At 28.9% G+C, this 17,128-nt stretch overlaps 1 protein-coding gene across 2 annotated transcripts in view; it reads right to left on the minus strand.

The window, feature by feature from the left end:
• Nucleotides 1-535: 535 nt before the first annotated feature.
• The window catches only part of LOC123301858 (multiple C2 and transmembrane domain-containing protein), a 35,924-nt gene continuing 19,331 nt past the window's right edge, over nucleotides 536-17,128 (minus strand). The window contains exons 4-15 of one of the 2 annotated variants that reach the window (XM_044884794.1): nucleotides 12,739-12,905; nucleotides 11,670-11,951; nucleotides 11,303-11,467; nucleotides 4,550-4,701; nucleotides 4,331-4,486; nucleotides 4,083-4,269; nucleotides 3,822-4,018; nucleotides 3,369-3,582; nucleotides 2,666-3,034; nucleotides 2,491-2,597; nucleotides 1,389-1,596; nucleotides 536-795 (exon numbers count right to left, since the gene is read on the minus strand). In XM_044884794.1, coding sequence (XP_044740729.1) covers nucleotides 709-795; nucleotides 1,389-1,596; nucleotides 2,491-2,597; nucleotides 2,666-3,034; nucleotides 3,369-3,582; nucleotides 3,822-4,018; nucleotides 4,083-4,269; nucleotides 4,331-4,486; nucleotides 4,550-4,701; nucleotides 11,303-11,467; nucleotides 11,670-11,951; nucleotides 12,739-12,905 — 2,291 coding nt within the window. In that variant the 3' untranslated portion in view covers nucleotides 536-708. Of the gene's footprint in view, nucleotides 796-1,388; nucleotides 1,597-2,490; nucleotides 2,598-2,665; nucleotides 3,035-3,368; nucleotides 3,583-3,821; nucleotides 4,019-4,082; nucleotides 4,270-4,330; nucleotides 4,487-4,549; nucleotides 4,702-11,302; nucleotides 11,468-11,669; nucleotides 11,952-12,711; nucleotides 12,906-17,128 lie in introns of both variants that reach the window. The other variant, XM_044884793.1, reaches the window with a different exon arrangement.

Raw genomic sequence — 17,128 nt, forward strand, 5'->3', positions numbered from 1 at the left:
AATAAATTGGTGTTCATTTTTCTTTTAAATTTAAATACAGCCTATAAATAATTTATTCCAACGTTTTTTTATATAGGTTTTGTGTATAAATTTTCAATTTTTCTTAGAATTCTCTTATCTAATTTTTAGTAATTTTTCTAATTGACTTTTTACACGATATAATCAAGTCCTAAAAATTGCTACCAATAAATTTTTTGGTATGTACAAATTTTATATAAAAGGTATTTTAATTATATATGCACCATATTGATACTTCCTAAATTCTTGTACATCACTGGACTAAAATGTTCTAATTTTTGGTAAAAATTTGGAACCTACATAACAAGGATATTTTTTTTTGGACTTTTTTGTTTTAAAAAACTTTTTTTATACGAATAGGTTTTACAAAATTGGTTTAAAAAATATTCTCTTGTTTTAAACTCATGCAGAATTTTTCTAAGATCTAATCGATTTACTTTTTTCGCTCTTGGAAGAATTTTCTTTTTTTTTTTCACTATAAACTAAATCGTTAACAAAAACAAACAACTTTGAGGGAGAGAGGATTGTGGAAGAACATTTTAAACATTTTCTTTGGTTTGATATTTTTAGTGAAAATTGATGTAATATGTGCAAGAGGGAACGTTTTTTTTGTGAATATATGTGATGTGTGAATGTAACAACCGTTTTAGGATCGTTTTAAAGCCAACGTCCTAAACGGTTTTTTAGTTATTATGAAACTTTATGCTTTTTACGATGCTCCTTTCGACGATCAGGTTGTTCAGGACCTGGTAATGCCTTCAATTCTCGAAAATCAAGCTGAAATGAAATAAAATTTTGTTGTGATAGAGGATTTTCGTAACAAATAATAAACAAAAATTTTTTAAAAATAAATAAATAAATAATAATTTTTTTACTAATAAAATTTTTTAAGTTTTGTAATATTTTGTACAAAATTGAAAATTTGTTGATAATCATGCCAAACAAAAATCTTATCAAATTTATATCGCTTATGTTTAGTGCAATATAAATGCTGCAAAAAATAACAAAAAAAAATAATTATTAAAATTAAAAATTTCTCATCTTAATTAGCGACGATCGTAGAAAAGGCTCTTTGAGAAAAAAAAATTTGTTTAGAAAGAAAATTAATATAGCCTAGTCGATAAGTTCAAATTGGAGAAATATAGAAATAATGGTTGTAAAAAAAACGTGTTATAGCTCGATAGATTCGAAATAATGTCTAGAAAAATGTACCAGAAGCATTTTTTAGTTAATAAAAAATTGCAATAGTTATAAACAATTAAAGATGGAAAAAAGTATATCATTTTTCATCAATATTTAAGAAATTTAATTTCGAATTCGATAATCAATTATGAAAAAGATTGACAAGATAAAACGAAATTCGTACTTACCAACATTTCGTCATCTGGTACACGTGATAACAAATCTAACACTTCATTATTAGGAACACAATGTGGACGCAATAAACGTCTTGCAAATTTATTAGCACCCCACAGCATTAATAAATATCGTATAGGAATAAAATATAATACAATTGAGGCTGCGACTAATAAACAAATTGCAATCCATGATAAAAATGGTACGGTAAAATTAAATATACTGAAACAAAACAAAAAATGATTACAAATTAAAAACTGCTAAAAAAAAAAAGAATTAAGAAACATAGAAATTCATTTCGGATTATAAATTGAATGCTTCGGATTGGTGAACTTGAAACGAGAGCCTACAATATGTAACATCAGAAAAATGTAACACAAGACATGTCGGTGTAGAAGTGAAACAAAAAAGGAGAAGAGCAAAGACTCTTTCTTTACTCTCACTTAATTCTTCTTTTGTTCGCTATTTAATGGGTTTTGATGCGGAACCCTTTCATCCCCCCCATTTCACCCCTTTAGGGCAAGAAAAATCTACGTCTACGTCATACAAAGAACACACCCTCCAAGTTTCAGGTCTCTACGATCACGGTTTAGTCTGTGCGTTGATCCGTCAGTCAGTTAATCAATCAGTCATTCATTACAATGCCTTTCTTATGTATCGATAGCTCCAAGTCCTTCTTTAGAAGATGCAAGGTAACTGAACATCAGTTTTGAGAAGCATACTTCTTTGCTCCCAAATAAACTACAGCAGAATCATAGAAGTATATGAGGAATTCTTAAGTACTTCTTAACTATGGCTGATATCCAAAATGTAAAATTAAAACTTTACGTCGTTCAAAACATACTTTGGGTGGAAAATGTCTGAAGATCAGCTTAACGGTTTAGCCTTGATCAATATACATCGCGATGTAGAGGTCGTATACGCTCAAAGTTTCGAAAGTTTCTAGCTAATTTCGAAATTCCTTTTCACGAAAAGACTTGTTAGTTGCAAAAATTCTATAAAATTTGATCTTATCAATTAGTTCTTGCGTTGTACTGGATGGAAATAATCAAGATTACTTAGTACTTTATAATGGAAAGATTTGGGAGGTAAGCTGTCTTAAATTCGAATACATACTTTTTAACACTTTCACCTAGTGACGCTATATAACCAATATAATTTTGAACACTTTGCGTAACTTCTTGTATTGCTTGTAAACGTTCTTTTAAACTTTTCTTTTCCTCCTGCAATTATTAAAAAAACAATTTCAATTAGAACTTTCTATAAAATTACAAGCTCAAGGAAATTTTACCTTATCTTTATCATCATCCTCGTCATCTTCGAGATCCGAATCATCTTGATCACCAGCTGGCAGTGATGGTCCTCCACCCGTTAATGATTTAACTAAATACTGTTTGAGAAAATAGAGGAGACCAAATGCTGGTATCATCCATGGTTCGAAATAATAACATAAAACTAACCATAAAAGTAACGCTAGAAAACTGCGCAACGTAGATTCCCATTCAAAACATCCATTAAGTAATTTTCCCAGTTCAATAAAATGCATTGCGACAGCTTTTAATCGTAATACATTTCGAACGAAAACTTGTCTTTTGAATTTGACTTCTTGTTGCATATATTTCTCTTCTTTGGGGTTTAATGTTCGAATACATGCTCGAATCTGTGTACAAAAATAAAGACACATGTTTAGATTTTCTGGTCACCTAGAAAGGCGCAAAAATAAACACATATATATAGATTTTCTGGTCACTTAGAAATAAATAAAATAAAATAAATATAAATAAATAAAATATTTCCAAAATTTAAAAGAATATTCCGAAAATAAGTGACCAATAAGTATTAAATGTACTGCTGGAGCTAATCTACGTCACCTTGCGTGAGTATTTTAGGTACAAGATATAGCTTTGAAAAATTTATGGCGCTTTGGCGATTAAATACTGCTTGTACACTGTTTCCTTTGCTGAATACAACATTTTACAAGCAAAAGTACTTACCGGATTCCAAATAACTGTCATTTCTAATAATATCTGGGGATTAGAACCTTTTGCACGGCTACGAAGTTTCTTATCTTTCAATGGATACCATCGACGCTCATCATTACGTATTCGCAATAATGGTATTACTAATTTTCCCAAAAACTCCACTTTATGATCGCGATCCTCATCGAAAACTGTTACTTCTAAGATATTATTAATATCTTTCACATTACTGTTGAAAGAAAAATAATTAGATTAATCATTTAGAAGACAGAAAGCAAGCCCCCCCCCTTCTGTTCACAATTTCCCTGAGATTATAAAATAGAATAAAAAGAGATTATAAAAAATAAAATTTCCCTTAAAGACATGCGAGGAAGATAGCAAAAAATGAAAAATTCCCAAAAATTAGGAGTTAATTCTACTTGGATACGAAACTCTTTCTAGCTCTACATTAAAGTTACTTTTACTTACAAAGTAAAAATTTTATTCCAACATGGTGATAAAGTTTTATATTCAGTTTGTGTTTGAAGTCGAGCATTACCTAATTCCAGTACACAAAACGGATCACTTTTACCACCTAAATCGGCAGCAGCTAATCCCGTTGCACGAAATACTTTTACAGTTAAATGGCCCACATCTTTGATATTATTAAAAGATTGACGCCATACCTGCAAAAAGAAAATAACAAAAATTATTTCCTAGATTCCAATGAAATAAAAAAAAGAAGCTTACATATCTGTGTTCAATTCCTTCTTTATCAGTAGGATTATCTTCGTAAGTACTTAAATCGGATATCGTCTCAGAGGCTGTTGTTCCACTTATTGTTAAAAGAAAATATAATGAACCTTCACCTTCTTCTAAATCTTGCCAAAAACCATGCGTCACCTCTCGTTCCATGGATGTTAGATCTATGACACACCTATAATAACAATTTTCGGTATAGAATTAGTTTCAACACGATTAGTATAAATATTTCTAACCTTCCAATATAATCATCTCTTGAACGTTCTTTATCCCAAACCGTGACTTCCAGCTGTTGATCACCATCATCGTACAAATGTAAATCAAACTGTTCCAGCCATCTGGGTGTTGTTGAACGCCAGAATACACGACTTTTATATTTCTCATTACCTAGCCTATAAAAAAGGGTAAAAATTCTCAATAATTTTTAATTTACTTTAATTTTTAGAATTTATTACCTAAATTTAACATATGAATCACATGATCCAGTTTCTGGATCAACAGTTGGCAAATTTTTACCTTCGACTAATACTAACGTTACAACTGAACTCCATATTTGTGATTTTAATCGACGATTTACATCCGAAGTTTTTGCATTTTTTTGAAAATACTGTAACAAAATTGTTGCATATATTGAATTTCACGCAAACCAAAATAATTAAAATTATTTAAAAAACGTATATTGTCGATAATTTTTATGATTTCTGGAATACATCACATAATATCAGAAAGCAGCTTTATAGATTATGGTAGTCCAGAAAACATATTGTGTGCCAAAGTGTAAAATTAAATTTATGTGTGTGTGTAGATAAATTTCTAAAATGCGTCATCCACGAAGCTTTAGAATCAGGAAAGAAACACCAACGCACCTAATCAGTTCAGATAATCTGTATTGCTTAAATTACATCATTTATTCGAGAAGGAAAAATGAATTAATTAAGCAACAGTCTAGATGAATTTCCAGGACTTAGGCAAAGAAATTATAGCACGGGTTTTTAAGATTATTGTAGGACATTTTAGATCAAATAACCCAAGCCTGACTGGTCTCTATACACGGAGTGTCTATAAATCAAGGGATCAAAGAAAAACTGCGAATTCCATACGAAATTCTAAGACGAAAAGTTCGTAAGGTAGGGTAACAGAGGCTGAAGTTCTAAAGCCTCCGCAAAAGAGGAAACTCCACAAGAGATTGCCAAAGTTATCCATACTCAGCATTGAAATTGATTTACTTTGGGAGCTGGATTTTATCGAAATGTACCTATGGAGCTGTATGCTCTTTGAGCACTAAGATATTGTACTCGTATCTATTAAATTGGTTCCACGTTTTAGAAACTTGCAATCTAATATTATATAAAATTACTGTCGTATTTCGCGTATTAACGATCTTTGATTACATACCTTCGAAAGGTATGTCGTAAACAAAAAGCTGCACATAATCATTACCTGATGAACAGCATCTTTAAGTTTACTCCGAACTTTCACTTCAAAATCATCAAATTTCTGTACAATATTTTCTTCATCAGTCCGAACTACAACCGGTTTTGTATCCAACAAATCATTCGCAACAATTTCAGCAATCGAATACATTTTATTCCATATAACACTTTTTTTCTTTTTGTGAACACACGACGTTTTCGATGAATTCGAAAGATGTTTTTTATTTTTTATCGCACATACATCATTATTAGTTGCCAAATCTTTCACTTCACTATCGTCATAGTCTTTGTCATGAAATTCGTCATTGTCATGACATCGATTTGAATCAATGACTGTATTAACAATATCACGAAATTTATTTCTAATTCCTTCGTGATTTTCATGTTTTTCTACTAATAAATTTTCTTTATTTTTTTTACGTTTATCACGATTTGAGTCATTATGATTGTTTACGACTATCACAGGTTCATATACACCACGTTTTTCTCGTAATTCGGTTAAACGTTGCCGAACTTGATCACTAAATATTTGTCGAATATCATCACTAGACATTTTCTTTTCTTATTTACCTTCTTCCGAAGAAAAATAATGTTTTCAACACTTATGTGTTACAAAAGGTGTGTTTGCAAATTTTTTAAGTAGTTTATTTATTTTAAATATTACATTATCAGTTTATTTGTCAAAAAGATATCCATTTTTTTATTGCATATTATATAAATTTCATAATTTAGATTCCTAGAAATTCGATTCATTTTACGTACATGATTGATTAAGCTGTGTTTATTTCTATCTCAAGAGGAAGAAGTAATAATAGGTTTTTTTTTATATTTTTATCTCGAGAGGCAGAGGTGAAGGGGTTTTTTAAGGTTCCTAGTACATGATTGATTAGGCTCGAAAGAGGGAAGTAATAAAGGTTTTTTTTTTCTTATTATCTCAAGAGGAAGTTTTGAAGGGTTTTTTGAATTTACATTACATCATTTTTACTTTCTGGAATAAGCTTCATTAATATTTCAAACGAACAAAATTGTGGCAAAAAAAATGATTAGGAAAAATTTTAGTTTCAAAACATGTAGATTCAAAATATTGTGGCTAAAGAACTTTTTCCCATAAAAAAATTATTTTTGTATTTCGAAAAACAATTTTATACTTAAAATTTGTTTTAGAATTTTTTTTCTTTGGCAAATTTTTATTTAACTTTTTGTTTTTTAAATTCTTTATGTTTTAAAACGAATTTTAAAGTATGGAATTTGTTTGTCCAAAAATTTTGTATCCTGCTTTTAATCACATTTTAATTTAATAACATTTGGATCGGGTCTAATTCTAACTTATAACAAAACCACTATTTGAAGATGCAAAATAATTTGCATCTTTTTTCTTTTATAGCTTCGGGAAAAACCTCTGTAAACCCCTATAGTTTTATCAGATCGAATCGAAATCTAAAATATGCGTCAAGAAACCCACTATTGATACTTAACTAAGACTTTGTTTTGATCTTTAGTAGTTTTGGAGAAAACCGTATGAAAACTAACTCAATTTCTGTCTTTTTTACAATAGCTTTTCATTTATGATTTTATTAAAACTGAAAATAATTTCTTCCACTTTCCCTTTTCACTCTAAAAGAGATATTTGTCAATATCGAAGTAATGACAGTATAGAAAGAAATCATTGCAAAGACATATTGTGTTTGCAAACAAGCAGAAACTTATAGAAATCATGATTTTTAAAAACTAGTATTTAATTTTAAGGGTTATGCAACTTGTTATCCATCCATGTAACTATACCCAACTATATAGGTATAAACTCAAAGAACAATGTAACTGATTGTAAGATTAAAATCTTGTTTCCAATCGAAATAAAAGACAAAAAAAAATTAATTAAAATTCAATAACAAACCAGATAAAAATACTTTAAATTTAAATTAAAAAAATTAAAATAAACACTGCGTATCAAAATTCAATTGTCTTTTTAATCTAAAGATATAAATCTGTCAAAAGCAATCTGTATATTCTTTTTACTAAAATTTTTTTTTTTTTGCAATACTAAATCTATCATATTTTTAGAATAAAACCAATTTTAATTGAACTTTATTTTAAATAAATAAAATTAATAATAAAAACATAAGCCATGTTTATTTATTTATTTAAATAAATTTTTGAAAATTAAATCACACTAAAATATTTATTTATATTAAAATATTACGTTTTAAAATAATTAATATTTAATCCATCATAATAGAATTAAAAATAAACACTGAAATATTACTATTGAATCCGGAGTATTAAAAACTAAATGAATTAATAAATACACTTCAATTAAATTGATTGATTATTACTTATAAATTAATTAAACAAATGTTTTCACACCATGTTTTATTATTCAAAACTATATGTTACCATTATACTCTTTTAGTTAGAATGTATCTACCTTTGAATAAAAAATACTGTCATAATCCCCACAGTCTTATCAAATGTTATCAGTATCGTAAAAAAGTAATTTAGTGTAATAAACATAATAATGACTTCCATGATTCATTCTGAAGATTTAGATTTTCCTGGGAATTCCACGTTACTTAAAAAGTCCATTATTTTATGTAATCAATTATACATTACCACTTATTCAAAAGTAATTACTCTAATTGTATAAAGTTGCTTATTTAAAAAAATATTTTCCATGGTCCCTTCCACTAGTGGAATAATCCAAGAGATTGATTCCACGCGAAACAGCAGCAGAATTAATCAATCACAAACAATAGAATCAGAATTTACCAAACAGGATATTTTCAAGAGGGCTTTCCAGTGATGTAATAAGCCGAGAAATTCTTACATTCATGTTTTTTTTGAACTCCCGTTAAAAATTTGAAATTATTAAAACTCATTCCCTTAACCTTTTAATACCCTTTACGGTGCTTTTATAGATTTCAGCTGTTAAAGTTTGCTTTTTAAATATATAAATCTTGAAGTGTTTTTAAAGGGATGCTTTATTATTTTACAAAGATAATTTTCTTAGGATTAATTTAGAAAACTAATATTCATTAGTTAAAACCATGGTAAATACTTTCCTACAAAGAAAATTATAACAAACTGCACTCATTTTTCCATAAAATGCATTTAAAGTGATGAAATAAATGGCATTTGTGTTAAGAAAATAAATATTTCTTCTATAAGTGATTTCGTCTGAATCTTTAGGCATTAATATTTCAAAAATTATGGTATAAGTATATCAAAAAATTATACTCATAATTTTCATCTAATTTTGTCAAGTTCTAATAGAATCTACCCTGAAAATTTGAAAGGCAAGTCTCAAATATTTGCATTCACTCATTTTTTGAAAACGTCCTTAAGACTCCATACATCTTTAAGCATTCTGTATAGTTCTCTTTGACCTCTTTATAAATATGGCTAATAATACTTGAGTATACACCGGGAAGAGACCCAGGTTTTGCCCTTTTCGAACCTCCCTATGAGTCAAAATCTGGGTACGCCCATGATTTAGTACATATTTGATTAATACGACTATAGTCCCCGTATAACTTTAAGAAACAGGATTTTTTTCATTATATGTAGAGGTATTTCACAATATGCAATAGGTATTACTTAAATGTTCATAAAATTGCCTATACAATAATAACATAGCAAGCAATTAAAAATTTTAAAATTTGTGTTCAATATCTCGGGAATGTTGAATTTAAAATTGTTTATTCATAGAATTATTAGCATTAGTAAAATTCCATTAAGAGCACAAAGTAATGGAAGTTGTCAAACAAATATAAAACAATTGAATAATCTATATTATAATATTAGTTGTTGATGGTTGGTTAGCTTTTAAAAACTCTGTTGTCATTATTCGACTCAAATAAATACAAAACAATAACAAAAAACTTTTTTATTGATTTAACAAAAAAATAAATTGATTATATCTAATGTTTACTATTCTACTGTTAAAATTAGCACATATTGATTACTTGTTCACAATTCGGTATTGGAATCTGATGTAATAGTGCAAAATTCATTAGGTAAAAAATTAACAATTTTATCAGTGGTGTAACTAGAACTTTACCCAAGGACAAGATCGGGTATTTAGCAAATATACATTTGTGTCAAATTTGTGTGTAGTTACTTTTTATATAAAGTTTTGCTCTAACTTGTACCCTTTACAAGAAAACTGATATGTTTACGAAAAAATGTTTCTAACAAAAGTTGTTTATTTTTACATAGACAACGTTTTTTGTATTTAAACTTCTATCTGTTATGGTTTAACAGATGGGTTTCATAATCAAATGGACCTGTATTGCTCGTTTACGAACTCCAAGACACTTCTTTTTATGTCCTGAATATAAAATAGTATCTTGATATCTGTTTTTGTTTTTGAGCTATCGTGATAGCGACCTGACAAACGGAAATAAACTAATTACATAGTTTTATGAACACCTGTACTAAAATTTTCTTTTTAGCATCAATTCTAAGCGTTACAAACTTGGCACTAAATTTAATATACCTAGATATATTTCACATCTACGGGGTATAAAAATTTATTAAGCGACTCGTTTATGTTTCGTTAAAAATATTTCCTTTTCGAATTAATAACATGACGCATTTTAGAAATAATGTTTAAAAGTGTTTTCTAAATCCACGCCATAAAATTTATCAATTCTATGGCATGCTAAAAAGTCGTGTAAAAAAATGGCATGCTGTGTAAATCTACATCAAATAAAAGATAAAATTGAAACAAAAATAAAAATTGTTGCCAGAACGTGCTGATCTCATAATTTAATTCATTTTAATAATAATTCAGCGAAGTAATTTAACTTGAAAAAACTGCCGATCAAAAACTACAAAATTTTAAAAAATGCAACCAAATCGTAATTTCAAAAAATTTATGCTAAAATAGAACAACCAACTTTAATTACGTCTAGAAAAGCTTTTAAATTGTAGCTTCTTTAAAAGTTATAGAATGTCCCATGACTGAATGTAAATACTTTTAGGAAGACAAGAAGCACTAATAGGATTCAGACACTATTATGAGAGACATTTTCATCAAACAAAAATTTAAATTGCTAGAAATAAAAAAGGAGGAAAAATTATTAATGAAGTAGTATAATTACTCCTGTGCTCTTAAAATTTACGCTTCCAGTCACGGAACACTCTATTTAAATAATTAGCCAGAGAGCCCTATCTGAACTTTGCAAGTATAACGAAAATTTTTTGAAGGGGCTTGAAATATCGTGGCATATGTTCCCTCAATAATCTGGTGAAGATATCATAAAGTTTTCATAACACTTGTAAATCAAATACTCTTCTGGGGCCGATATTTGGGGACCACGACACAACCTGGACCCGAAACTATTGGGGGGAACACATACTATGATATTCCGGGCCCCTCTCTGGCTAAATGCAATTATGCAATATTAATTAAAATGTTGTATAATTACAGTAAAAGTTGAGTTAGATCAAGTTGAGTACTTAAAGTGCCCCAAAAAAAAAAATTCAAAATTTAATAAAAGTGCAAAATTAATTTGAAGAAAAAAAACTAAAAAAAATTGAAAAATTCAAATACCGTTGAAGAGGAGTCATCTTGCATTAACTGATTTTTTTAATTTTTGGACAGAGACAGATAGATGAGAGCGCAAAAAGAGAACACAGAAAGACAGAAAAAAAACTCACAAAATTAGTATATATGTTTTACAAAAAAACACAATTACACTTCTAAATTTAATTACAACAATTCATCATTTCAATAATCCAAAAAAAAAAAATGTGGAAATAAATACTACGCACCTGATCTTTATCCTCTTGTGTACGTGGCCATAACGTTACAGATAAGTGCAGTTCACCTAAATTTGCATTCGGTTTGGATGGATCATGTAAATCTAAAACCAATTCACTTAATCTGCCGAGGTCTAATGTTGTTAGATCCAATAATGTTGCACCCATAAAATCATCCTATTCAACCAGAAAAAAAAAACAACCGTGATTAGAGCTATGAAATAGTAACAAATGTTATGAACTGATTTGTTTATTAGGGTGTAAATACTTCTACCCCCTTTTTCAGAGAGTAGTTGGTATTTCAAAGTTCCATTAAAAGTTCTAGCTGAAAGTTCTAGTATTGGTTAATTTACTCCAGAATTAATAAAATTATAATTACCTGTAATCCCCAATCATAATCGAATACTTTAATCTGTAACGGTATAAATGGATCCTCAATTGGTATTGTAAAACTTTCATCCCATAATGGATTCAATTCCCTATACACAGTCCTTGATTTATAAACTAAACGTCCACCTAATTTAAATTTAACATATGGATCAGAAGTACCATTTTTATCCATTGCTGCTAAGTTATTGCCACGACGTAAGTGTACCCGTAATTGAAAGAATGAATGTTGTCGTAAAGCCGCTTCGCGTTTACGTGTTGCTTCATCCGCAGCCTAGAAATAAATTCATTATACAATCATCTACGCAAGTATTTGAAGCTGTATTCTAAGTTCAAAGACAAAATAAGCTATATGTAGACCTGCAATACCCAAATAAAGATTTCGTGCCATAAAAATAAAATCTTAATCTAGAAATATGCAAAAATGTTAATTTAAGTTGCTCCAGAAGAAAAAATGGTCGATATAATTGAAAATGACTTCAGATTTAACCTAGTTCTTCGGGTTTCTTTAATAACCAATTTGGATCCTAAACGGTAAGAGAAGAATAACACTTTAAATTAGAAAGTAGAAAGTTTATCGATAATTGCAATGTTTCCTATTGCCCTTGACAACTTTTGGCTAAAGCATTTTTTCGTAGTTAGCGTGTTTTCTTTCGATTAAATGCAATAATGACATAATTTTAAGTCACAATTCCTCCGAAAGCTAACGTTTTTCGAAAAAAATAGTTTGGATGAAAAATGATAGTTTTTTTATGAGGATCAACTCTCTAATTTAAAGTGTTATTCTATCTCTTACCGTTTAGGATCTAAGCTGGCCATTAAAGAATCCCGAAGAACTTTGTTGAGGTCATTTTTTAATAAGTGGCGCCTCTGACGAGATATCCAGATGTATAGATTAAAATATGGCCCATCCTGTATATGAATTTATGGCAAAGAAAAATTAATGCAACATCTCTATTATAGTTTAAGCATTGCAAGATCTACATTTGCTTTGGTATTGCCTTTGTCTAAATCTAATCTAATCTAATACTAACAACTTGTAATTCAAAGCCAAGGCTAACCGGTTCATTGAGTGACGTGGACGGAACCGCTTGCGAATGATGACTACCTGATGATGTAATATTGAATAGTGAACCCCGCGGTCGACGTGGGGAATTGTCTGGTGTTGTTGATATTGTATTCAGCACTACTTGTGATTCAGTTCGACCACCACGACTTAACGGCGAATCTATATCCAAAAAAAAAGAAAAAAAATTATCAATTATAAGTTTTTGAAAAGAGAAGAACGTTTTATATTCCAATCGCAGCAATCAGGATTCCGTGTGCAATATTGAACCCCAATATTTAACTTTGTTAAAACAGAAAATGGGATACTAGTTCGCATTTGATCAAAGATACACCAGAAAAGACCTTAATGTTTCATAATTTTTGAGGTTTAGCTAGGTAAGTGAGAAATTTAACATCTAAATCGACTCTGAAGGATGTTTCTCCAAAAGAATTTTTTTCCACTGTATATTACAGAGATTAAAAAACTTACATTTCTAGAGAGCCCAACGCTACAAACGTGAACCCTTATTGCTGCGAGAAGGCTATTATGGGCTACATATAATTACATGAGTTACATATATTTACAGAGGATCCAGGTGGGTTCAACTAAAAAAAAGGGTTTGCTTGTTTCTTATTGGTATACATTACCAGTTGATCTTTTCAGAGACGATTTAAGTTGGACTGTGGTGGGAGTAAATTTCTTCCACGACCACAACAATCCACCTTAAAACAGTATGAAAAATTTGTTATTGAAACAAAATACAAAAAAATCACAAAAATCAAGGGTAGGATTATCCCCCTTAGGGTAGGATAGTGCAAATGAAGAGAAGAGAGAGAAAATATCCCATTATTGTATTACCTTTCTGAAATTTAACAGAAAATCATAGGAAGGATAGCTGCAAGCAACCCGATTCATTGATTAAATACCTATCAAATGCCTATTTATGGCGAAAATTTATTTTTCATTTTTTAACTAATTTGAAAATTATTCAAAAAGTCAAAAGCATTTGTACACACATTTATTTATTTGAATAAATAATTAATTCTTGTAATTAATTAATTACAAGAAAAATAAAGAATTATTTATAAACAAGATGATGACTAATTTTATTTTATTTATTTTTTCAGTTTAAATTCAAGCTCAAATAATTTTTATTCAAGTATATAATCGAAAAAATAGTTATTTTTATAAAATAATAATAAAAGAAAAAATTATGCTTTCTAAATACCAACTTTGCGTGTACATTGAATATAGAAAAAAAAAATTAAGAAATTATAAATAATGCATGGAATTCCCCAATTAAAATCTAGATCAACCCTATGCGATTCCCTTTCTCCTCACCGTTCGATATATAGTCGAAATTATAATAGGTGTTTTTTTTTAGAGGTTTACATTTAATTAAAGAAAGAAAAATATTTTTAATATCATTGAAACTCATTTTATTGGAAAGATACTCTGGCGCACAGATAACGCATCCAGTTGGGGTCGTATTCCGATAATAATTCGCTGAATGTTGTATTCCAAATATTCAAAACACTTTATCGGCATCGACAAGTGACTTTATGCATATACCCAACGAAAATAAACTAATGAAGTTAGATCGCATGATCTTGAAGGCCAACTAACAGGTAAATTACGTCAATTTGAAAGCATTACTAGGTCGTGAGTCTATTCATTCTGTCTGCTGTTAAATTGGTTATCAAAAAATCCGCAATCCTCAAAGATTGATAAAATGCGTTATTGAACATGAATAATTTTCGCATGGAAAATTTTTACAGAATCGCTTCGGCAAAAATTTTATCATATATTTGGGGTCAAAATTAACAAAAACAAAACATTTTTTTCTAAGGCCACCGATTTTCGAATAAAAAATTCGTAAAATTTTAAGTAATTTTTTACAATTTTCATCTCCAAAAAAGTGTATGAAAAAGCTACAAAGTTTTATTTGTAGTGTAAAGCTTACTCAACAACATCTCGCTAAAATTTTTGGCCTAAGTGCTTGTAAAAACACCTAAAAATAATGATTTTCCTTTTTAAACGTGGTCCTGCAAAAAATTTTCCATGTCAAAATTATTCATGCTCAATGCCGGATTTTATCGGGTCTAGATGTGAACCTCTAAAAAAAACACCTTTACATACAAAAATGTTAAAACATTATATCGTGTACAAAAAAATAAAGTAAATAATATCTTACCCCTATAAGGAATATGACATAAATACTTAAAAAATATTATTATTAAATATTAAATGACAAAATTTTTGATAATCTATTTTCACGACAACAACAAGAAAAACTCCATGCAAACATTGGTATATATGAACATGAACAACACACGATATAGAAAAAAAAAATCAATTTTTCGAGTATTAAAAATGATGAAAAACAATAGTTATCATTTGTTGGCAAAAAAAACTATATTATTTTATTTTAATATACATATTTTCCTTGTCTGCGCTGTGTATATAATGTATGAAGAAAAATAATTTTCACGGATTTACACGCTGTTGAATAGTATAACTTTTCATTATTATTATTATTTGTTATGTATTCGATTCGACGATGATTCTAACACAACTGTTTTGTACAATACAATTATATTATATTATATTCCTGTGAATAGAATAGAATAGATATATTATGAGTTATTATTATATAATGTTCGGTATATAAATGTGTTTATTTCTGTTCAATTCAAGTTTTAATGGTGTAGAGGATTAATGGGAGAAAATTGATTGGAAAATTTGTACTTATTTTTAATTGATATACAAAAACAAATTATTTTGGCTAAATTTCAAAAGATTTATTGAGTGATAACAAATGATTACAAAAGGTCTTTTTTGGAATTGTCTTTTTGTGCAAGTGTATTATTTTTGTAACTAAAATTGCGTATTATATAGGTAGTATGAGCACCAAGGCAATTTTAGATTTAGTGTCACCACTACCGTGCTCATACGCCCTTAATTAGTCGAGCAAAACGAAAAACTGACATCACAGCTGAAAAGAATGACCCAAAATTAGTGGGTTTCAATAAGATCGGATCAAATTTTCCTTTATTATCAAAAAAATCGGATTTTTTAACTTTATGACGTTATCAGAATAAAAAATATTTAATTTTGCTCTATCACATCCAAATTTTAACCAATTTTGATAAACCAAGTATGTAATCCTACTAAATTTGGGTCATTCTTTTCAAATTTGTGATCAAAATTAGCCTAGCTCTAATATGTTTCAAGAATGTAGAGTCCTGGTCCCGGAAATAAGCACATGAGTGATAGCTAGCGAAAAACTGACATCACAGATGAAAAGAATGACTCAAAATTAGTGGGTTTCAAAAAAACTTCGAATAAGATCGTATCAAATTTGCCTGTATTATCAAAAAAATCAATTTTTTGAACTTTATGACGTCATCAAAATCAAAAAAATTTAATTTTGCTCTATCTCATCCAAATTTTAACCAATGTTGATAAACCAAGTGTGTAATCCTATTAAATTTGGGTCATTCTTTTCAAATTTGTGATCAAAATTAGCCTAGCTCTAATAGGTTTCAAGAATGTAGAGTCCTGGTCCCGGAAATAAGCACATAAGTGATAGCTAGCGAAAAACTGACATCACAGATGAAAATAATGACTCAAAATTAGTGAGTTTCAAAAAAAATTCGAATAAGATCGAATCAAATTTGCCTGTGTTATCAAATAATTCAAATTTTTTAACTTTATGACGTCATCAGAATAAAAAAAATTTAATTTTGCTGTATCACATCCAAATTTTTTCCAATTTTGATAAACCATGTATGTAATCCAACTAAATTTGGGTCATACTTTTCAAATTTGTGATCTAAATTAACCTAGCTCTAATAGCTTTCAAGTATGTAGATTCCTAGTCACGGAATTAAGTACATAAGTTATAGTTAGCAAAAAACTGATATCACAGCTGAAAAGATGACCCAAAATTAGTGGGTTTCAAAAAAAATTCCAATAAGATCGAATCAAATTTGCCTGTGTTATCAAAGAAATCGAATTTTTTAACTTTATGATGTCAACAGAATTCAAAAAATTTAACGCATACAAAGATTTACAAGACGAATAAATAAGCCTTTTTGGGTAAAATGCCCAAAGCACTATCCGGTTTACAGTTTACAAAAAGATTAGGTTACAAAAACCATCATTTCATTAACTAGGGGCCGCAATCTAAATATTTGCCACAAGCTCTGTGTATCTTCGCTACGGCCCTGTTTATATAAAATTGATTGATTATATAAAATATAAATTAATAACCAATCAATAATATATAAAACGGCATAAGCAATTTAGAAGTTTATTATTACCACAGACTTTATAAATGATTTGTAGCATATACATATATTTACTGATTGAGTTTAACGTAATATGAAATCGTATCGTTC

The sequence above is a fragment of the Chrysoperla carnea genome, chromosome 5 (genome assembly GCF_905475395.1).
Source record: "Chrysoperla carnea chromosome 5, inChrCarn1.1, whole genome shotgun sequence".
In the NCBI taxonomy this organism is placed as follows: domain Eukaryota; kingdom Metazoa; phylum Arthropoda; class Insecta; order Neuroptera; family Chrysopidae; genus Chrysoperla; species Chrysoperla carnea.